We start from the raw sequence: 23,532 nt of genomic DNA on the forward strand, positions 1-23,532 counted from the left end.
TGGGAGTTGTACCATGAGGTACTGGGCGACATCACATGAGGTACTGGGAGACGTCAGATGAGGTGCTGGAAAATGTCACATGAGGTACTGGGAGATGTCACATGAGGTACTGGGAGACGTCAGATGAGGCGCTGGAAAACGTCACATGAGGTACTGGGAGATGTCACATGGGGTCATGGGAGACGTACCATGAGGTGCTGGGAGACGTCACATGAGGTGCTGGGAGACAATACATGAGGTACTGGGAGACGTAACATGAGGTGCTGGGAGATGTAACATGAGGTACTGGTAGACATCACATGAGGTACTGGGAGATGTACCATGAGGTACTGGGAGACGTCACATGAGGTACTGGGAGTTGTACCATGAGGTAATGGGAAACGTCACATTAGGTACTGGGAGTTGTACCATGAGGTACTGGGCGACATCACATGAGGTACTGGGAGACGTCACAAGAGGTACTGGGAGACGTCAGATGAGGTGCTGGAAAACGTCACATGAGGTGCTGGGAGACGTCACATGAGGTACTGGGAGATGTCACATGAGGTACTGGGAGTTGTACCATGAGGTACTGGGAAACGTCACATGAGGTACTGGGAGACGTCACATGAGGTGCTGGGAGACGTCACATGAGGTACTGGGAGGCGTCACATGAGGTACTGGGAGACGTCACATGAGGTACTGGGAGACGTCACATGAGGTGCTGGGAGACGTCACATGAGGTGCTGGGAGACGTCACATGAGGTACTGGGAGACGTCACATGACGTACTGGGAGACGTCACATGAGGTGCTGGGAGACGTCACATGAGGTGCTGGGAGACGTCACATGAGGTACTGGGAGATGTCACATGAGGTGCTGGGAGACGTCACATGAGGTGCTGGGAGACGTCACATGAGGTGCTGGGAGACGTCACATGAGGTGCTGGGAGACGTCACATGAGGTACTGGGAGACGTCACATGACGTACTGGGAGACGTCACATGAGGTACTGGGAGACGTCACATGAGGTGCTGGGAGACGTCACATGAGGTGCTGGGAGACGTCACATGAGGTACTGGGAGATGTCACATGAGGTGCTGGGAGACGTCACATGAGGTGCTGGGAGACGTCACATGAGGTGCTGGGAGACGTCACATGAGGTACTGGGAGATGTCACATGAGGTGCTGGGAGACGTCACATGAGGTGCTGGGAGACGTCATATTAGGTACTGGGAGACGTCACATGAGGTACTGGGAGACGTCACATGAGGTGCTGGGAGTTGTACCATGAGGTACTGGGAGACGTCACATGAGGTACTGGGAGACGTCACATGAGTTACTGGGAGACGTCACATGAGGTACTGGGAGACGTCACATGAGGTGCTGTGAGACGTCATATTAGGTACTGGGAGACGTCACATGAGGTACTGGGAGACATCACATGAGGTACTGGGAGTTGTACCATGAGTTACTGGGAGACATCACATGAGGTACTGGCAGACGTCACATGAGATACTGGGAGAGGTCACATGAGGTACTGGGAGACGTCACATGAGGTGCTGGGAGACGTCACATAAGGTACTGGGAGACGTCCCATGAGGTGCTGGGAGACGTCACATTAGGTACTGGGAGACGTCACATTAGGTACTGGGAGTTGTACCATGAGGTACTGGGAGACGTCACATGAAGTGCTGGGAGACGTCACATGAGGTACTGGGAGACGTCACATGAGGTGCTGGAAAACGTCACATGAGGTGCTGGGAGATGTCACATGAGGTGCTGGGAGACAATACATGAGGTACTGGGAGAGGTCACATTAGGTACTGGGAGACGTCACATGAGGTGCTGGGAGTTGTACCATGAGGTACTGGGAGACGTAACATGAGGTACTGGGAGACGTAACATGAGGTACTGGGAGACGTAACATGAGGTGCTGGGAGACGTAACATGAGGTACTTGGAGACGTAACATGAGGTACTGGGAGACGTCACATGAGGTGCTGGGAGTTGTACCATGAGGTACTGGGAGACGTAACATGAGGTACTGGGAGACGTCACATGAGGTGCTGGGAGACAATACATGAGGTACTGGGAGAGGTCACATTAGGTACTGGGAGACGTCACATGAGGTGCTGGGAGTTGTACCATGAGGTACTGGGAGACGTAACATGAGGTACTGGGAGACGTAACATGAGGTACTGGGAGACGTAACATGAGGTACTGGGAGACGTAACATGAGGTGCTGGGAGACGTAACATGAGGTACTTGGAGACGTAACATGAGGTACTGGGAGACGTCACATGAGGTGCTGGGAGTTGTACCATGAGGTACTGGGAGACGTAACATGAGGTACTGGGAGACGTAACATGAGGTACTGGGAGACGTAACATGAGGTACTGGGAGACGTCACATGAGGTGCTGGGAGACGTAACATGAGGTACTGGGAGACGTCACATGAGGTACTGGGAGACGTAACATGAGGTACTGGGAGACGTCACATGAGGTGCTGGGAGACGTAACATGAGGTACTGGGAGACGTCACATGAGGTGCTGGGAGTTGTACCATGAGGTACTGGGAGACGTAACATGAGGTACTGGGAGACGTAACATGAGGTGCTGGGAGTTGTACCATGAGGTACTGGGAGACGTAACATGAGGTACTGGGAGACGTAACATGAGGTACTGGGAGACGTAACATGAGGTACTGGGAGACGTAACATAAGGTGCTGGGAGACGTAACATGAGGTACTGGGAGACATCACATGAGGTGCTGGGAGACGTACCATGAGGTACTGGGAGACGTTACATGAGGTACTGGGAGACGTCACATTAGGTACTGGGAGACGTAACATGAGTTACTGGGAGACGTAACATGAGGTGCTGGGAGACGTAACATGAGGTACTGGGAGACGTAACATGAGGTACTGGGAGACGTCACATGAGGTGCTGGGAGACTTCACATGAGGTGCTGGGAGACGTCACATGAGGTACTGGGAGACGTCACATGAGGTGCTGGGAGACGTCACATGAGGTACTGGGAGACGTCACATGAGGTACTGGGAGACGATACATGAGGTACTGGGAGACGTCACATGAGGTACTGGGAGACGTCACATGAAGTACCGGGAGACGTCACATGAGGTGCTGGGAGTTGTACCATGAGGTACTGGGAGACGTAACATGAGGTACTGGGAGACGTAACATGAGGTGCTGGGAGACGTAACATGAGGTACTGGGAGACGTAACATGAGTTAGTGGGAGACATCACATCAGGTGCTGGGAGACGTACCATGAGGTACTGGGAGACAATACATGAGGTACTGGGAGTTGTACCATGAGGTACTGGGAGACAATACATGAGGTACTGGAAGACGTACCATGAGGTACTGGGAGACATAACATGGGGTACTGGGAGTTGTACCATGAGGTACTGGGAGACAATACATGAGGTACTGGGAGTTGTACCATGAGGTACTGGGAGACAATACATGAGGTACTGGGAGACGTACCATGAGGTACTGGTAGAGGCTTTAACATACCCTAAAAAATCTAAAATCTAAGACTTTGTGTCACAAAACTAACTGATGATGCAAAGAAATCAAACACATGTAGTGATTTATGTTTTACCTTAAAACCTGTGAGATGATGTGTAACAGTTATTACTCTAAACATGGGTTCTGCTTGTCCCCAACGGCAGGACTTACCTGGCCAGGTTGAAGGCGTCGTCCACCAGCTGAGCCCTGTTTATCACTGGGATGTTCTGAAATGGCAACGTCATTGCGTCAGACGCAGAAATGCAGGTCAGAGTGACAGCAGAGTGACGGGTCTTACCGTGTGATTGCCACTCAGAGCTGCTAGCAGTTTGTCCCAGTTGGCCTGGTCGTAGTTGACCCGGTAGTAACCAACTACGTTCAGGTTGGCCAGCACCCAGTCGCCGCCCGTCACCTTCATCGGTTCAAACGTAGCTGCAGAGGCAGGAAGTTCGTCACTGATATGTTCCAGAGCAGAAAATAAGCTTTTTTTTTTAATCTAAGCTGCGTCGTCTCAACTGGATTTCTGTGCAGCTAGAAAACCTCCAATAGATACGCTCCAACGGGAAACATCTGCACCTGGGAATAAATATGTTTCTGTAGATAAATATACAAAGCAGAGTTCAGGTCCGAGCTGCTTCCTCCTTCTTCCCAGTGTGGAGAGTTGTGTCACTCCGTCAGGAAGAGTTCTCCAGGATACTTTCCAGGACTTTCCAGGAATAGTTCGCCAGAATCCTTCAAGGACTTTCCAGGAACACTTCACCAGAATCCTTCAAGGACTTTCCAGGAACACTTCACCAGAATCCTTCAAGGACTTTCCAGGAACACTTCCCCGGGATTCGGAACGACTTTCCAAAAATCTTCTTTTGGCCTTTGTTGTGTTCTCTGTCCAGATGATCACACACTGTTTCAGTTCAGGTCCTGGTTCTGGGGAGGATCCGTCCCTCCATCAGATCTGTTCAGGTCCTGGTCCTGGAGAGGATCTATCACTTTATCAGACCCATTTAGGTCCTGGTTCTGGGGAGGATCCGTCCCTCCATCAGATCTGTTCAGGTCCTGGTCCTGGAGAGGATCTATCACTCTATCAGACCCATTTAGGTCCTGGTTCTGGGGAGGATCCGTCCCTCCATCAGACCTGTTTCTGGCTTCCTGACAGCCATGTTGCCTTGGAGACCATTTCTGATGAGTTAGACGGATCAACTGATGGTCCAGATGCATGTCTCCAGTCCTGGTTCAGGATTTCAGGTTCTGTTGCTCTGCTGTAGACAGTTTTGGTCCAGACTTGCTGTCCTGTCCTGTTTACTGTCTGGTGTTTGCTGGTTTTCATGTGAAACCAGAGAAACGGGGACTAATGATGTGTGTTTGTTATGAAGATCCGGTTTAAACCGGTTCTTTACCAACTTGTCTGTTATGTGACGACACAACTCTGGTTCTAACAATAATAATAACAACAATATTATTATTATTATTATTATTATTATTAATAATAATAATAATAATAATAATAATAATAATAATAATAATAATAATAATAATAATAATAATAATAATAACATTTTATTTCTGGGCGCCTTTCATGACACTCAGATGTAAATATGAGAGACGTAATTATTCAACCAGTTTTTATGAAGTATGATGGATTTCTGATCAATCAGAGCCTGAAATCAGCTTGGACAAGGTCCTGAAGCCGCTCCATGTCCGGGTTGCGTACCTGACTTGTGCTGCAGCCACACGGCTGGCTGGCTGACTTCTGTCTTCATCCACTTCATCGGGACGATCCACTGATAGCTGGAACAGAAACAGCTGAGTCATCACATCTTTACCTGCTTGTCACCGGCTGCTAGCAGCACATTTATTCCAGGGAATGCTGAGGAGTTGCATTAAAGAGCAGGGACTGTTTGACTTCGAGGATGGAGAAGGACGGCGGAGTAAATACTTGAACGGGGATGGAGCAGTGACTTCGGAGTCTGGATCCAGAAGGAAGTGCTGCTGGGAGACGGTGCCGTCGGCGGTGTTGATGGTGACCACGGGAAAACCCATCTGCAGCACCCAGGTGTCCATGATGTTGGTGACGGTGTCAGGAAGGCTGGTGCCGCTGGCATCGACGGCCTGTACAAGCAGAGACCTGAATGAAGGCGCGATCATGACCTCCATGACTGACAGCAATGTAAACTAGCAAATATAGACAAAACAATGTAAGTTGCATTATTCCGATTTGATCCCTGCATCAGATCAGTCACATGCAGTGATGGAAGCCAACTTGGCCTATGAGATAAAGTTTCTGCCATTAGATGCATCTTAATGAGATTAAACCCTTTAGGAGTGTTAACATCAGGGGGATTTGGAGTTCCAGCACCATTAAGATAAATACAACAACACACAGCAGGAAACTACTGTACTGTTATCATGTTGCACACGGAGCAGGAACCCAGTGCAGCGTTCATACATAACCAGTCAGTCATCATGTTAATGTTCACAGAGTTCCTGGATCTGGATAAGCTGCCATTTAAAATCACATTTATACAATAAATATGTGTATACAGTTGCATAAATGGCTTGAATATAAACAAATTAATAGTTTAAATAACAGTTAACATCACCAAATACATTTTAAAATGGAAACAAAGGGAATAAAATGAATCTGGATTAAGGTTCAGTTTCCCTCACTGTTCACACTGTCCTAACACAATAAACCTCAATGATTAGATGATTAATAATCAGTTTCTGTGGGTTGTGCTGTGGAGGGGGGGGCTGACATTCATCACATCAGCTGCGTGTTTGAGGCGTGTGCAGAGGAGAACATGCCATTTGCAGATGCTTCCACAGGTCCGTGTAGATGGCGTTCCCATAGGCGAACTCAGTCAGGTAGGTCTGCAGGACAGAGCACAGGTCACACCTTCCACATGCAGTCACATGAACACACACCGATACAACAGCTACTGCAGGACACACACGTGTCTGTAAAGGTTGGAGGATGTGGAGCCACATCCTTCCCTTTAACTCTGACACCATGTCCCTATAAGGAAATAAAACTGAAGGAGATGTCTTGGAGGATTAGCGAGACTGTGGAAGGAGCTCGAGAAGGAGGAGGATTTTAAAAGCCTTCTCCTCCACTTTCAGCAGTTCTGGCTGCATCAGCCTAAAGCGAACTGTTTCACCGGGTTTTGGGAGACGGAGCTGCTCGTTAGCGTAGCAGCAGATCTGCTAACATCCACCAGCCTCGTTGCTACAGGAGAGGATGTTTACGTGCTTTCAAAGTGGCAGCTTGTAAAGCCTTCCCACCGCCGTTTAGTCCGGATTTACTCTGCTGAAACATCCAGTTCCACCAGATTTCTCTGTCTGTCTTGTTCTATGGGAACTTATCGGACAGCGGAGGCTGGAGTCGTGTTTTCTACACGTCGTCTCCATGTCAGGAATTTGTTCTGCTGAGTCACTAAACTGCTCAGGATGTAGATGACGACACGGTGTTGGCGAGGCCGGATTATGCAATGGGCATTGTGGGCACAAGCCCAGGGGCCCACGCCTACTTGCCTTTACATGTACAATGAGTTTAGGAACAAATCTGTTTATCTGCTTTGTCTGTTTAATGATCTCTGCAGGTTTATCATTGCCAGATCTTATGTAAGTTATAACACCTTTAAATGTGATGACAGGGTTCCAGTAAAGGGTGTGAATGACACTTCCCTCTGGCCTAACTGACCTAACTGGCCGAACCTCCTCATTCTCCCCTAAACTTGTTAATAAATGATAGCGGAGAACATTGGAACCATGGTTATGTGATGAGACCTGCTGTCAGGCGGCAGAAGACACTCTCCTGTCCTCAACCCCGACCAACAGCAATGTCACTTCTAAAGATTTGCAGTAAAACAACAAAGCTTTGGCTTCGTAACATTTCCAGTTCAGGCGTCTGGTTTTATCTCCCGGTTCCAACGCGGACGTCTGCGTTGGGACAACGAACCAGGTGGGGTTCTCTCTGCCTGAGCTCTGAACATGTTCAGTTTTACTGACGTACAGTTCATATGGACATTACAACGCTGTGTCTGGCTGAAAGCAGAGAAAATCTGCCAGGAAAGGTCAGGATGAGTCTGAAGAAGAGGTTTGCATGGTGTGAGGATGAACAGGTGAGCAGGACGGAGAGCGGCGTCGTACCTGGAGCCCCTGAGTGAAGATCTCTTCAGTCAGGAAGTCTGACAGCATCCTGAGGACAGATGCTCCCTGAGGACGAGGAAAACGCTCAGTCATGCACAGTTTATGGATTTTCTGATTGGTACGTGCATGTGGAGCTGCAGGAGGCCTGATGCGTGTGTCTCACACACACACATACACACCTTGCTGTATGAGATGGCATCGAACAGCTCGCTGATCTGCGCCGGTTTCTGGATGTCGTCCTCTTTAGAGGACAGCGGATGGGAGGACGCCAAGGCGTCGATGGCAAACACTCGGTGGACGTCGTTGAGCACGATGAGGTCTTTCTGCCGAGACACAAGCAGGCGGGAGGGTTAAACCTCTGTGTGAGGCGAGGAGCCAGCCGCCGTGTGAGGGGACGGGGGTCCGTACCACGTTCCAGGTGGGTTCAGCATCGTTGGCACCCAGGTACTCCACGTACGACGCAAAGCCTTCATTGAGCCACAAGTCGTTCCACCAGCGCAGCGTGACCAGGTTACCGAACCACTGCAGGGCGAGAAGAGCAGAGGGACGTCAGGCTGTCCTCATCACACCTGGACGTCAGAACGGTGACGTTTCTGGACTTAAAACTGGATTTTATTTAGATTTAAGCTTTAAAAACTCCACATCCTCAGAGCTAAAGATTGATCTTTCCTCATTTAGGAGTCAAACTGGAAGTTTTAACCCCGTGACACAACCTTTCCTCTGCAGTGGACGCATACTTCAAGCCTCTACTCTGACTTATTCATGGATGAAGATGGTACATTTGCAAATGAACCATTTAATGGGACATTAGTGAGTCATATAATTAACCTCTGCTCACCGTAAAATAAGTCAAATGAGGTTCAACATAAAGACAAGCATCTTCGTGCAGGCTGTGCAGGGTGAACATTCCACATATCTGGAATGTGTGTTACAAAACAAGTCCAGAACTTGGTTCTGAAAACGCTCGGTGAGAAAAGATCCAGTCTGCTGCATGCAGAACTCACCATGTGCGCCAGTTCGTGGGCGATGATGGTCGCGATCCTTTCCTTGTTGGAGTTGGAGGAGAATTCCTCGTCATACAGCAGCGCCGTCTCTCTGTAGGTGATCAGACCCCAGTTCTCCATGGCTCCGGCGTTAAAGTCCGGGAGAGCTATCTGGTCTGCAGCAGGACAGAGAAGAACAGCAGCTGTTACCCTCCCAGGTGTTTTCCATCTGACTGAAAATCTTTTCTCTGCTTCTTCTTAAACTTATTAAACCCTCCTGGTGTTTCATGTTTCAGTGTTTTTGTTTAAAATGCAGCGTAAAAAATGACACTTTTTCTCTTTCAACCTTCTTTTACAGAACTGATTCCCATAGAAAAAACATTTTCTACCACCATCGCAGTGTAAATGATCCTTTTTAGCAATATTGTTATGGATTCATGATAGAAAGGAACTAAAATCATTATTATAGAATAAATAGTTAATAAATCACTTATTGCTTAATTTGACATTAGACACAAAAACATAAATTAAACAGAATTAATTTTAATGTCAAATGTTGGTTTTTCATGCTCTGATAATCTCACCACACTCATGATGATGATGATGATGATAATAATAATAATAATAATAATAATAATAATAATAATAATAATAATAATAATAATAATAATAATAATAATAATAATAATAAAATAACTGTGTAAATTTGTTCTCTTTGTAGTTATTATTTTAAAATCAAGTTTAATCACACAAATAGGCATTTAAGGGTTAAATGTCAGAAATAAAATGAATATTTTTCGTGTATATTGATCACTGACACAAATGCTAATGTTTACAAATAAGTAAACATGCAAAAAATATCATATTTGCTTTTTTATGTGTCATAGAATAGAAAATGTAACAAATCATAGTGCTGTAGGAGGGTTTAAGAAGCAGTTTATAAACTCCAAAGCCGGTAAAGTGCCAGTTTATGTCGTACAGTTTGTGTGTAATCGTTCCATGTTAACGTCTCAGCTGAAGAGTAAAGCCCAACTAAAACGGTTTCAGGTTAATTAACACATAAATCCTAAAATACATGAAAAGCTGTCCGTGAAGGTGGGAGGAAGACTGTAAAACAGGTTACAACAGGTCATAGAAATTAACTATCAGTTTATTTTACTTACATCAGTAAAATAAACAGAATGATGGTTTTATGGATTAAAAAAGGCTGACATGGCAACCCAGGTGTCTCATCTATAAAAGTTAATCATTTCTAAAGTTTACCGATAAAAACAAACACGCTATAGCAATAAATTTATTGCTGCTGCACCTTATGGACAAACATGCAGGAACAGGAGAGCATTTGAGGCGACTTCCAACATGAAGGTTTGAATATCAAGCAGGGAGACTGAAACTAGTGTTGGGGAAAATTGTTATGAGTTTGGTTTGAATTAAGTATTAGACATATATGCATTGATTTGCTGTGATCCTGCTGTGTTTTGTGTCTATGCACAAAGCTTTCTTTAAGTCATATGATCCTTGTCTGGAATGTGCAGACAAAGTCTGAGACAGGAAGAATTTCCTGCAGGGCATCTGTTTTTGTCAACTGCTTGGTTGACCAGTTGTCTAAAGGTTAAAGGTCAGGGAGAGAATGATTGTTTCATATGGTCTGCCCAGCAACTAGGAGGAGTTAAGCATGGTTTATAATCGGGTGTTACTTCAGCATCTGCAGAGAGAGTTCTCTCTCCAAGCTCCAGCGTGTGCTTGTATTAGTTTATAATAAAATGTTCATTGTAAGAAGACAGTTGACTCTTAGATGTATTACAACTTCTCAAGACCAGAGTATTTTCCACCACACTGGTCTTTGGCTGACAGGAATAAAAACCACACTGGTCAGGACTGATGCTGGTTTTCAGGAAGAAAAATCTATAATATATTTTTGACTTCCAGTTGTCCAGCGTCCTCTGTGTGGTCTCTTCCAGGCCATTTCACATTCATCTGCAGTCATCTGGAGTTGATTTGTGCTCCTTAAAGTGGAACTATTATGTGCATTTCAGGCTAATTTATTTTTATTTCTGAGACCAGAAGGGCTGGGATTGATGGAGTTATTGTCACAAATGGCTTTATTTACTTCAGACCGACCCTCTCCGTAGGCTGTCAGATCAGCCTGCGGGCAAAACGAGTGGATTGAGACTCTTCCGCATTAAGCCCCGCCTCCCGCCACTGCGCCACATCGGGAGCGCGCACCGCACCTGCTTTCGCCGTCATTGTAACATCTCATAAACAGAAGGATTAGGCTGATATGAACTCAATAAAAAACAAAGTACAACATCAACACATAGCATCCAGCCCTACATGTTGGAACCTGAATCAGAGCCTGAAAACGAAGTGGAAAACAGCAACCCACAGCAACGAATGCAGCAGGATGTCTCTCTTTGGTAAACTCACCAGCCATCGTTGGAAATAACTTTATCCCACGTTTTCCACCCGCCTGATGTATTTGTACATGCCCTTGTTAACCAGTAGAAGGTAACCAATCACCAAACCTTATCCCCCGGGACGTCACAAGGATTTCCAAGTAGAAAAAAACTCTCTAAAACGATGCGTTTTTCGTCGCCATGGAAACCGAACGGAGAGAGTGCTGGAACTCAAACTCAAACCCAAACATGCATTTAGGTGATAAAAAACAGTGTTGTTCACATGTCTGATGAGGATTCAACACTGTAACACTGTAGAAAGCTCAGAAAACTCCAAATACCATCATAGCACCCCTTTAACGTCCAGATTTGTGTGTTTTTGTCCATTTCAGGAGGAAATATTATCGGTCTTCATCCAGAGGCTTCAGCTCAGAACCTCTGTAACATCAGCAGCTTAAAGCAGCTCCATGCAACTTTTCAGCCTTAAAACTGTGTTTCTGACTCGTTTAAAGTTTATTTGCTGATTTCTCAGAGAAAACACATCATACAATGTTTTCTTTCAGGAGGCTGCGAGACGTTACGGCAGACTTTCCTTTTCACGTCACATTCTAGCGACTGGATATCAACACACTGACACGTATCAGTGTGGCTTTCTGGAAAGAAATTCATAACTGCATATTTTTATATATTTCTGCATAAATTTATTACACAACTGCACAAAACTATCAAACATTCAAACGTTTTAGGAATTTTTAACTCTTTAAATGTCAGTTTAATGACTGGATGTCTTTTTATGTGAAGACATCCAGTTTACCATAAAACTAATTTTGGTGGCTGGGAAATTATTTTGAAATCTGTAATGAAAGTGTCAGAAATGACCCAAAATATTTCCTTTGATGTCGTTATACAAAAACTAATCATGGATTTTTATCATAAATCTGTTATGGATCTTTCACACAGTGTTGCCAGATGTGTGTCCAGCAGCCATTAAGTGTGTTTTCAGCACTAGGAAACACTTCATGCAGATTAATGCTGAATTCTAGTTCCTCCATATTCCAACAGCCACAAGCCCATTTTGCATGGATTTATATCTCAGTTCTCTTTGGAAAATAAAAGGATTTGTGGTCATCCAGCCCCTCGATGAGGGTGCTAGGGGTCTTTGGGTTGGCTACATCAACACTACCCCATAAAACCTTCACATAAAAGGCCCTGGAAAAGAAAAAACAGGTCTAAAGAGAAACTGAGTGGACTCACCAGACTTTGGCAGAGGGTAACTGGAGCTGTAGTATCGCTCAAAATATTTAAGGATGGGTCCAGTTTTATTGAGAGCATATCCTCCTTGGCCGGCATCAATAGCTGGACGACGAGCAAAGATGCGGATCTAAATGCAAAACAAACCTTGTTATTCTACACAGCCTTGCATTTATTATCAGCTTGAGACATTCGTCTGACTTTAAAAAGGAGCATGTCATCAAAAACTGATCAGTTATCGTGTGATCAAAGTTTCCTCATGGTGATGATGCCATTCATTTTTACCTGAGACTCCCAGACTGAACTCAAATATCTCGGCTTGACTCGTTACTTTTTAACATCATTCATTCATTCATTTTCTGAACCGCTTAATCCAATTCAGGGTTGCAGGGAAGCTGGAGCCTATCCCAGCTGGCTTTGGGCAACAGGCAGGGTACACCCTGGACAGTTCGCCAGTTCATCGCAGGGCACTGCTTCTTTTTATTATTATTATTATTATTATTATTATTATTATTATTATTATTATTATTATTATTATTATTAATTACTAACAACCATTCACGCTCACTCACTCCTATGGGCAATTTACAGAAACCAATTAACCTAGCATGCATGTCTTTGGATGGTGGGAGGAAGCCGGAGAACCCGGAGAAAACCCAAGCATACACGGGGAGAACATGCAAACTCCAAACAGAAAGGGCACTGACCAAACCCCTCTGCAGCCAAGGATTGAACCAGTCACCTTCTTGCTGTGAGGCCACAGTGCTAACTACTGTGCCACCGTGCAGCCCAAATTATTTTTTAACAGATCCTAACAATTCACTGTTTAATTGATTCATCACAACGTTGCACACAGAAATAATTATTTTTCACAATAATTAAATGATCTACCAGTTAGCCAGCAGCTAGTCTAGATGTTAGCCTAGCAGCTAGGCTAGCAGTTATCCTAGCAGTTAGCCTACCAGTTAGTCTAGAAGCTAGCCTAGCAGTTAGCCTACCAGTTAGCCGAGCAGCTAGCTCAGCAGTTAGCCTACCAGTTAGCCTAGCAGTTAGTCTAGCAGCTAGTCTAGCAGCTAGCTTTCCAGTTAGCCTAGCAGCTACTGTACTGAACGTGAGAGGAAACATTCTGGTTGTTATGGACATGAGAACAGATGAGACCTGGACAAGACCTCCTGCATATGGAAGCTGTTTCAAGCCAAAATAAAATCTATCTGATTCTACAAACGTGTGACAGCAGCTCCATTCGGCCCAGTAAGAGGGACTGGTTGTTCCTGACTGTTCCCAACATGGTTCCAGGGAAACACGTGTTTGATATGTGTTGGCTTTATTCATGGTTCCACGTATATACAAGATAATGGACAGGAGTTTGTTTGGTTACTTTAGTAGAGGTGGGGGGGGGGGGGGGGGGGGGGGGGCATGCTATAGAATAGTGGTTGCCAAAAGCCCCGTCTTCATCGACCACAACAATGTCAAGCGCCCCCCCCCCCCATCACATGAACTGAAGAAACACACTAAGGAATGCATCATTAGTTTAGTGACTGTATGTGAACCGTATTGGCATTACAATCCGTTCTTCCGCTTCAGTGCGAAACATTTTAAATCAGGAATCTCTGTAGACTTCTTCAGGTGAGACAAGTTTTCAATGAGACGGATTCTACTTTAGTAAAACAACTCTGATAGATATGATAGTTGGTTTAGTTCTGAAGTAACCTGCAGATTTTTTTTTGTATTGAGGATGAAAAGTCCCCAAGTGGTGTTGTAACTTGTTTGGCTTCATACTTTATAATATTAGATTATAATATTTTGACACCCCACAGTCCTTAATCAGACTAAGCGGTTAGGGTAATGAATGAATGAATGAATGAATTAATGAATGAATGTTTAGATACAAGCAAAAGACTGTGGTCTCTTTATTACCCATCATTGATTATTATCATTACTTGACTGTTACCTGTTCAAGCAGAAGCAGATATGCTGCATCATATTTTCTTCTCTGTTTTTAGTACTTGAAGTCTCTCTTGTTGATTCATCATTGGTACTTAGACAAATTTGTCCAGTGCCAAAACTCCCAAGTTTCATTTAACCTTGCTGCACCTCCCCTGTAATAACAGCAAGCCATCCGATGTCCTCTAAAGAGGAATTATCACAGTTTGGGAACCACTGCTATAGAACCAGTTCAGAAAGTCAGACCAATGCATGGAAATTACACAGAATTGTGAATAATTCAGAAGTGAATTTGTGTTTTTGCACAGCAAGTTCAAAGCAAAATTATGAATAAAGATTCTGAAACAAACTGGTAAGGGGGCAAAAACAAACACTGATTACATATTAACTGAGGACAACACCACGCTGTTGCTGCAAAAGAAGCGCTGATTTATCCTGTCGAAGAAAAGACAGAACTTGATCAGTCCTCGGCTGCTTCAGGACAGACTTCAGGACGTCCGTGGGACAACGTCAGCATCGACTTCGGCAGCTACATACCATCTTCATAATTCATCCTGTTGGGAGTCGTTCTGACACATTGTTTTTGCATTTTCTCGCCGATCAAACGAGTACGAGTGCTGTCACACTAGGACAAGACGAAGCTTGGCCCTGGTGATACCGTAGCAGCGACACTATCCTGGCTGTTGACTGACTTCAGGCGGCTCTGTCATCACACCTTCTCAGGTTCACTATCCTTCACCTTAGCTCGTTGAACTCACCAGAATCTCTGGGCGGGATTTTGTCACTGATGTGAGCATTCCCTCTGACTTCTCATTAATTGGATAAAACCATTGCCAGATGAAATATTGGGAGTAGGTGCCTGAAGGCCTTTAGTCTCGGCTTAATAACTTTCTTCTTGTTAAACTAAACGCTTCCATACATTTTCTAGAAACACACTGATTTCAGCTCATGATCTCTGTGAGGGATCATTTACCAAAACTCCATCAATAGTGCTGTTGATGAAGTCAAAGTCGCTGACGATGAAGGCCAGCAGGTAGGTGGACATCTTCTCAGTTCGCTCAAAGACCGTCTTCTGCACAGTCTGGCCTTCAATGTTAATGTTGGTTGTCTCTGCAGCAGAACAAAACATGTTTTTCATTTAAGATCTTTATCATTCCCAACCCATTAGTCAAATAAAGGCTCCTATTTTAGCATCCGCAGCTGTTTTCTGTCTGACTCTGATCACAGTCATGTAAACCTACCTATGTCTCTGCCGTTGGAAAGAGCCACCGTTCCAGGCTCGTGCATCAGAGTGATGAAGAAATAAGCCTTCATCGCCGGTTCATCGAAGCAGGGGAAGGCCTTCCTCGCATCTGTGGGCTGCATCTGGGTGGTAGCAACAACCCTGACAGGAAATAAACAAACGTTCGTGTTTAAGGCAAACCTTCAATATTTTGCCAAAGAGCAGAATGAGCGACTTGGTAACGGTTAAAAATAATTGACAGATTTGAGACTGAATAAATGAGACAGAAAAGTACTGAAATATCAGCATCATGATGAATGAATAATCTACTTCATAAGGTCATTGTGTGTAGTGCTTTAGGCTGCAGCTGTAGTGCAGAACAAACCAAACCACAAACAATTATTTATAGTTATTCATTCATTCATCCTGATAATAATCCAATTCAGGATGGCGGGGAAGCTGGAGCCTATCCCAGCTGTCTTTGGATGAAAGGCAGGGTACACCCTGGACAGCTTGCCAATCCATCGCAGGGCTATCTATAATTAATTCACCTGAAATGTTTTAAAGGAAATGTAATCTTCTTCAGCACTCTAGGTATAAACAACCCCTTCAAACCCTCCCATTTGCACCTGAAATGATTTTTTAAGGGAATAAAAGACTTGTGGACCAACTATAGCTGTAACCTTGCAGATGCTACTCGATGGCTCCATTTGCAACCAGTCTGAAAAAAGTGTTGACTGAACCTAAAGTTATGATTGTAGCCTGGATTTTTCTTCTTTGTTTGTTTGTTTTTCTCACATTTGCAGTGACTGCAGTTTCATGTGAAGTTTTCTGGTTGTGTCCAGCCCCAGAAAGATGGCTGCTGGCTCTCATATGGAGGTATAAATAAGACAGGTAAGCTGCCCTCTAGTGGTGGTAGATGGAGCTACTTCCTGTGCACAGTGGTCCTTTAAAGTAGGAAACAGGAAACCCGTCCACAAACAGAAAGCACCTACTTCTTGACTCCATTCTCCATGTACTCGCTCCGGTAGAAGCCTCCCAGGTCATCGGCCAGCTCTCCAGTGAACTCGGTGTGGAGGTGATACTTCTTGCCTTTGGTCACTTTGCCATCCAGATGCAGAACCAGGTACTGAGTAACGGTCTGGAGCCAGGAGGACTTGATGGAGGGAGCGCCACCACTAGCAGCGGTGAGCCTCGCCAGCTGCCCGTTCTCCATCACAGTGTAGTTGAGCTTATTGGAATGGATAAGAATCAGGTCGGTGTCCTCCACACACTCAAACTCTACATCTGAGATACCTGAAACACCAAGAGACGTCACACACGCTGATCAGCAGACATGTCTGGTAAATTCACATCAACAGTTCAAACACACACACATCTGGATCCAGTCAGAAAGGCGCATCACACGTCAGATACCTCTTATCAAAATTAAACAGAATAAGAAAAGACTCATTCAGCCTTATTGATCCAACCATTCACAGTATCAGGCTGTGAGATCAAACTGAACTCACTTCAATGGTAAACGTCAAACAAACTATTTTCACAACAGTAAAACATCTAATAAGAACATTTTCTACACTAATTTCTCATAACTGCACAGTGATTCTGTTTGGTTTTGTTGTTTTTTCCCTTCTTTGGTCCATTTTTCTGCAAGAGGGAGGGATTGATAAGTGATTATCTAATTATATTGTTGTGTAATCTATTTTACAGGAGCCTCAGTGTGAAGCACTTAATGATTTAACTGACTGATATTGGGCATCTGAGGGACTAATAATCTACACAAAACTGAATAATTTGAGAAATAAGCGAAGATTTGGAAAATTTTAGAAAAAATAGATATATTATATTATATTCCAATCCAATCCAATCCAACTTTATTTGTAAAGCACTTTAAAACAACCACAGTGGACCAAAGTGCTGTACAGAAGAATAAGACATAAAACAGCTATACAATTAAAACAATAAACAAAAACAAAACAAAAAAATAAATAAATAATAAAAATAAAATAAAAATAATAGTACATTCAACATCTCACATGGTGTCAAAAGCCAAGGAGAAAAGATGGGTTTTAAGATGAGATTTAAAAACAGACAGAGAGGAGGCCTGTCTGATGTGGAGAGGCAGATCATTCCATAGTTTAGGAGCTGCCACAGCAAAGGCACGGTCACCTCTCAGCTTGCGCTTCGTTTTAGGTACACTCAGGAGCAGTTGATCAGCTGACCTGAGAGAGCGGGGGGGTGTATAAGGCTGCAGCAGCTCGGAAAGGTAGAGCGGGGCAAGACCATTGAGGGATTTAAAAGTAAATAAAAGAATTTTAAAACTGATCCTAAAACGTATGGGCAGCCAGTGAAGTGAGGCTAAAATGGGGGAAATGTGCTCGTGTTTACGTGTGCCAGTTAAAAGACGTGCAGCAGCATTTTGCACCATCTGAAGACGGGCCACGGAGGACCCACTAACCCCCACATAAAGTGCATTACAGTAATCCAGCCTAGTGGTCACAAAGGCGTGGATTACTGTTTCGAAGTGCTGCCTTGAAAGAATAGGTTTAATTTTGGCCAGCTGCCTCAACTGGAAGAAGCTCGATTTAACGACTGAACTGATCTGACAGTCGAGCTTGAGATCAGTATCCACTTTAACCCCAAGATTTGTGATGGTTGGCTTAATGAACTGGGCCAAGGGACCCAGATCTACAAGGGGGGCCCCAGTGGTGCCACCAAAAACCATCACCTCTGTCTTTTTCTCATTAAAATTTAAAAAGTTTATAGCCATCCAGGCCTTTATGTCGTCAAGACACCTGAGTAGTGGTTTAACAGAATATGCATCTTTCTTTTTGAGAGGGACATAAATCTGACTGTCATCTGCGTAACAGTGGAAAGAAATACCATGCTTCCTAAGTATGGAACCAAGTGGAAGCAAGTAGAGAGAAAAGAGAAGAGGGCCTAAAACTGAGCCCTGTGGGACCCCACATGAGAGACGAGCAGAGGAGGACACAGAGTCACCAAGGCTGACACAGAAAGTTCGATCAGCCAAGTATGACCTGAACCACTCCAGTGCTACACCCCTGACACCCACCCACTGTTTCAGACGAGAGATCAAAAGTTCATGGTCCACTGTGTCAAATGCAGCAGTTAAATCTAGAAGCACAAGAATAACACAATCACCGGAGTCAGTAGCTAAAAAAATATCATTAAAAACTCTTAGAAGAGCTGATTCGGTGCTGTGCAAGGTTTTAAAACCAGATTGGAAGACCTCAAGAATTTTTTGCTCTTCCAGAAAAACCATTAATTGGCTGCAAACTATCTTCTCGAGGATTTTTGAGATAAAAGGCAATTTAGAGATAGGCCTGTAATTTGCAAGAACAGTAGTATCTAGTCCTGTTTTTTTAATCAAAGGTTGCACTACTGCATGTTTGAAATTTCCAGGGACCACACCTGAGGACAAACTGCTATTGATAAGGGTCAGAACAGAGGACCCTATAGTGGGGAAAACCTCTTTAAATAGCCGAGGAGGGACCACATCATTCGGAGAACCTGAGGGCTTTAACTGACCAACAGTCTTCTGTAACAAGGACAGAGTCACAGATTCAAACCTGTCGAAGACAGCAGAGCAGGGCACAGAGACTGAAGTGTCATAGGCAGAGGGTGAGATTAAAGCCCTAGTGGAGGCAACCTTATCAATGAAAAAGTGAAGAAAATTTTCACACACAGCAGGGGAGGACTCGAGACAGACAGTCTGTGGGGCATTAAGAACAGAGTCAATGGTTTTAAACAAAACACGAGGCTTATGACAGTTAGACATAATAATATCAGAGAAATGCTTCCTTTTAGCATCTTTCACAGTTGTCTGATAATGACGCCAGCAGTCCCTTAAAATTTGAAATGACACCTGCAGTTTGTCCCTTTTCCACTTCCGCTCAGCTCTACGGCACTCGCGTCTGACAGCACGAGTTGCGTCATTCAGCCAGGGCTCAGATTTAGTCCTAGACTGCCTGGTTTTTAACGGAACCACGGTGTCTAAAACAGAGCGGCAGGTGGAATGAAACCATGAGCTAAGCTCCTCCGTATCGTTGTCCATACACTCAGTGACACAGTTGTGAGTCTGACTGAAAACGGCCGAGAACTGAACAGCAGTGGAAGGGTTAATGATGCGACAGCGTCTGGCAGCAGCGCGAGGTTTAACTGTATTACAGGCAAGAGCAACCTCAAATAATACAGGCATATGATCAGAAAATGCTGCGTCACAAACCTCTAAGTTAAAAACAGGCAAACCAAAAGATAAAACAAGATCAAGTGTGTGTCCGCGTTCTTGTGTGGGATCAGACACAGACTGCACAAGATTAAAAGAGTCAATGAGGGTTAAAAAGTCCTTTGCCATTGGCTTATCAGGACAACATACATGAATATTAAAATCCCCAACAATAAGGACGCGGTCATATTTAGGCATGATTTCAGCCAGAAAATCAGAGAAGTCATTTAAAAAGTCCTTATTGTATTTGGGAGGGCGATAGACCACTGCACACAACACAGTGTGAGAGCGACAAAGTTCAAACAGGCTCAGTTCAAAGCTGGTGAACGAGGATGGTAACGATAGCTGCTTACACTTATAATGACTCTTAAAAACAGTGGCAATTCCTCCACCTCGGCCCGACGTCCGCGGGGAGTTAAAATAGCAGCAGTTCTGAGGTAAAAGTTCAGTGAAAGCGCTGGACTCACCAACACTCAGCCAGGTCTCAGTCACACAGAGAAAGTCCAATCCTCGGGACGTGAAGAAATCCTTAAGAATAAAAGTTTTATTTGCTAGTGATCTAGCGTTTACCAGGCAAATCCTTACAGGAACCGGCGGCTGCGCGGCGTCAGCTGCCCGGGGAGCCCGACTCAGAGGCCGCAGGTTACACAGATTCACCCCGCGTCGGCGGGGACGGGGAGAGCAGGGGCCGCGGGGCTGAAACATCTCATCCGGGCCGACAACAGGCACCAGCCAGGTGTCGACAGGGTCCAGCGGGCGCCGAGAAATAAAGATGCGAGGCATCGCTCCAAACGGGATCCAGGAAGCCGTAGAAAAGCGCGCCGTGCAGGCCCTCAGCCTCACCAGCTGACCGCTGCGTTTACCTCGGCGGCGGGGACGCTTACGCCGGAGAGGTGGAGCTAGGGCGCGGCAAAGGTGAGCTGGGATCCCCGATAGAAACGGGGGCAAGGTTTTATGCCCCGCATAATCCAATTTCACCAGATCTTTGGTAGAAAGTCGAAGATTTAGCAGTGTTTGGCGATCGTACACCAGTAGAGAGTTGACATTACGCGTAACAAGTGACAGAAACAGCACAAACAGACACAATGTTGGCAGTGACAGACGGCAGGCCACACACACTGGCGCCATTTTTCCAATGTTCCCATTGGATAATGTCATCCAATCATATTATATTATATTATATTATATTATATTATATTATCAAATCAAATCAAATCAAATATATTATATTATATTATATTATATTATATTATATTATATTATATTATATTATCAAATCAAATTAAAGATACTATTCATCCCCGAGGGGAAATTCAAAGTTCAAGCCAGCTCGTCCAAGGTCAGACATACAGACATGTAACATTAATGACAAGAAAGTAATATTATATTATATTATATTATATTATATTATATTATATTATATTATATTATATTATATTATATTATATTATATTATATTATATTATATTATTCTCCTAACTGCTTGGTGCATATTAGTGTCGCGGGGAAACTGGAGTCTATCCCAGCAATCAGTAGGTGAGAGGCAGGTTTATCTTTATGACAACTGTGTGTGTGTGTGTGTGTGTGTGTGTGTGTACATCCATTTAGATGTAATTTAACATGGAAATTCTGCATAATTAGGGGCGTGTCCGTATGATTGACAGGTATCTACTGTCCGGTGGCCAAATGGCAGAGTGTAGCACGGCCACAGTGTTTAGTCGTGCACCTTACTTAAGCCCACCCACCTCGATTAGCCGGTTAGCTCAGGTTAGCTCAAGTTAGCTCAGGTTAGCGCTTAACTACAGGCAGCTTGGGGTTTGATTGGTGTCAATCATCCACCCCCACACTCACAGCCCCCTCTCAGCTCCACCTCTTCACCCATTTTTGTATTTTTCCGGAGCAACAAAACGTGTGACGCTGCCAAGATGGCGACGGTGGAAACCACCCAATGAGCTTCAATTCAGCTCTTCAGAAACGTACAGGTGACATTATATTTGGGCTCTGCCCATCTCTTTATATACAGCCTATGTATGAACACCAGTAAGAAGTGAACCAGGGTCATAAGGAAAGCCCACAGTTAACCCATAAGAGAAAATCAAGCGGCGTCGTGAAGACATTTTTCTTTGGTGATGATGTTTAATGTTTGCATTTTTATTTAATACAGCAGTGATGAAAAGCATCTGATGTAATTAACCCATCTTGGGCCTGTTGTTGTACAGCTTTAAAATGAAGACATGAATGTCCTCCAGAACGACATCAACATGTTCAGTTTAGTTACTAAATAATAAAAATAATAATCTCCAAAACTTTAGAAGAAACAGCAGGTTTAAAAAGAGTCTGGGTTTTAAACTCCTTCACTCAGATTGTGATCATTATATTTCCATTTCTATGCAGCTGAAACAGGCTAAAACTTTGGTGTAACTCAGTAATATGATCAGTATTTCAGTCTCTTATCTGACTGTTCAGTGTTTTCACTATTTTAATCTTGTTTTTGTGATTTAATGACACCTAAGAGACTGATTATCTCTACAAACCTGTTTATCTTTCAAGGTTTGAGCAAGACCATTTTATTTACATTAATTTAATAGCAAAGTTAAAGAGCACTGCAGCACTGTGACCATGTGTCAATATTTAAGCGAAAAAAGAGCTCAATAACTCAGAGAAAGGAGCTTTGTCAGGCCTGCAGGGCAGTGCAGAGGCTTATCTAATAACAGAGACACAGAGTAAAATAAAAAAAAAAAACTTGTGGCAGACTTTTTTCCACAACAGATGGATGAAAACATATCTTACAGTCATGATCGTAATCCTCATTATACACGGGACTTTAAAAGAGATTTCAAGTTATTTTAAAGAAGTTTTAAGCTGGGTCAGGCTGGTTAAGTTTTAATGCTGACAATGCAAACTGATTAAAGAGAGTCAGTCCCCGAAATCGGCCTTTCTGAACAACAAATAATTAACTTTTTGGTTCCCATTTCTTAAATAAACACTTCAGAGTTTATTAGTTATGTGATAAAAGTTTGGACAGCCAGGATGGAGGAAGCATTAACTCTTTCCTCTGACAGAAAGCTGCGCAGCACCTCAATCCTGAGATTCTGAGTGAATTAGGAGGACGGTTGGAGTCTTACCAGTAAAGATGTACAATCCAGTCGTTGGGTGTGGTTTCAGTCGCGGCCAGAGTGTCACGTTATACTCTAGAGGCACCAGACTTTTGGGCAGCCGATACTTGTCCCATGGTTCATTGGACGGGGCAGGTGTTGTGACAGGGGGGACGGTGGTCGTTCCCTCACCCTGATCATTGTTTTTAGCTTTTTCCTGTGAGTAAACGACAGACAGAGCAATGATAGTGGAGAGGGCTGCGGCGCCCACAAAGATCCCCACGATCCCGACAGTTTTACTGATGTAGAAACCTTTCCCCATGCTGTCTGCCTGCACTGCAATACTGCACGCAGGATCGCATGGTCAACTTGTACATGTATATGTGAGTAGCACCTCCCCTCCTAGTTACTGCAACAGGTGACACATTAACAGTAACCTTCATGAAGACAAAACTGGTTCTAACTTGCTTCTGACCAAAACACTTGAGAATAATTATAATATATATGTATGTGTGTGTATATATATACACACATATATATATATATATATATATATATATATATATATATATATATATATATATATATATATATATATATAAAAACCTTGCCAGATAGATGCATTCAACTTTGGCAGTGAAAATAATCTTTGTTCATCTATTGTAACATTGATCTGTTTAAAAAGAAATTGGTTGATTAATCAGAAATTAATGCATACAATCAGAAATGCAAAACAT

General features: G+C 44.0%; 1 protein-coding gene across 1 annotated transcript in view; it reads right to left on the minus strand.

Annotated features, from left to right (window-relative positions):
- Positions 1-23,117, minus strand: part of LOC306764737 (aminopeptidase N-like) — a gene marked incomplete at both ends in the record, with an annotated part of 46,304 nt that extends 23,187 nt beyond the window's left edge. Inside the window, 14 exons of the mRNA XM_079251966.1 lie at positions 3,684-3,739; positions 3,811-3,944; positions 5,221-5,297; positions 5,446-5,618; positions 6,315-6,380; positions 7,659-7,724; positions 7,838-7,981; positions 8,067-8,180; positions 8,663-8,817; positions 12,292-12,418; positions 15,206-15,342; positions 15,474-15,616; positions 16,450-16,750; positions 22,826-23,117. Coding sequence (XP_079108092.1) covers positions 3,684-3,739; positions 3,811-3,944; positions 5,221-5,297; positions 5,446-5,618; positions 6,315-6,380; positions 7,659-7,724; positions 7,838-7,981; positions 8,067-8,180; positions 8,663-8,817; positions 12,292-12,418; positions 15,206-15,342; positions 15,474-15,616; positions 16,450-16,750; positions 22,826-23,117 — 1,985 coding nt within the window. The remainder of the gene's footprint in view (positions 1-3,683; positions 3,740-3,810; positions 3,945-5,220; positions 5,298-5,445; positions 5,619-6,314; positions 6,381-7,658; positions 7,725-7,837; positions 7,982-8,066; positions 8,181-8,662; positions 8,818-12,291; positions 12,419-15,205; positions 15,343-15,473; positions 15,617-16,449; positions 16,751-22,825) is intronic.
- Between the last annotated feature and the right edge of the window lie 415 nt (positions 23,118-23,532).

This window comes from Telmatherina bonti, assembly GCF_933228915.1.
Source record: "Telmatherina bonti genome assembly, chromosome: 2".
NCBI lineage: Eukaryota > Metazoa > Chordata > Actinopteri > Atheriniformes > Telmatherinidae > Telmatherina > Telmatherina bonti.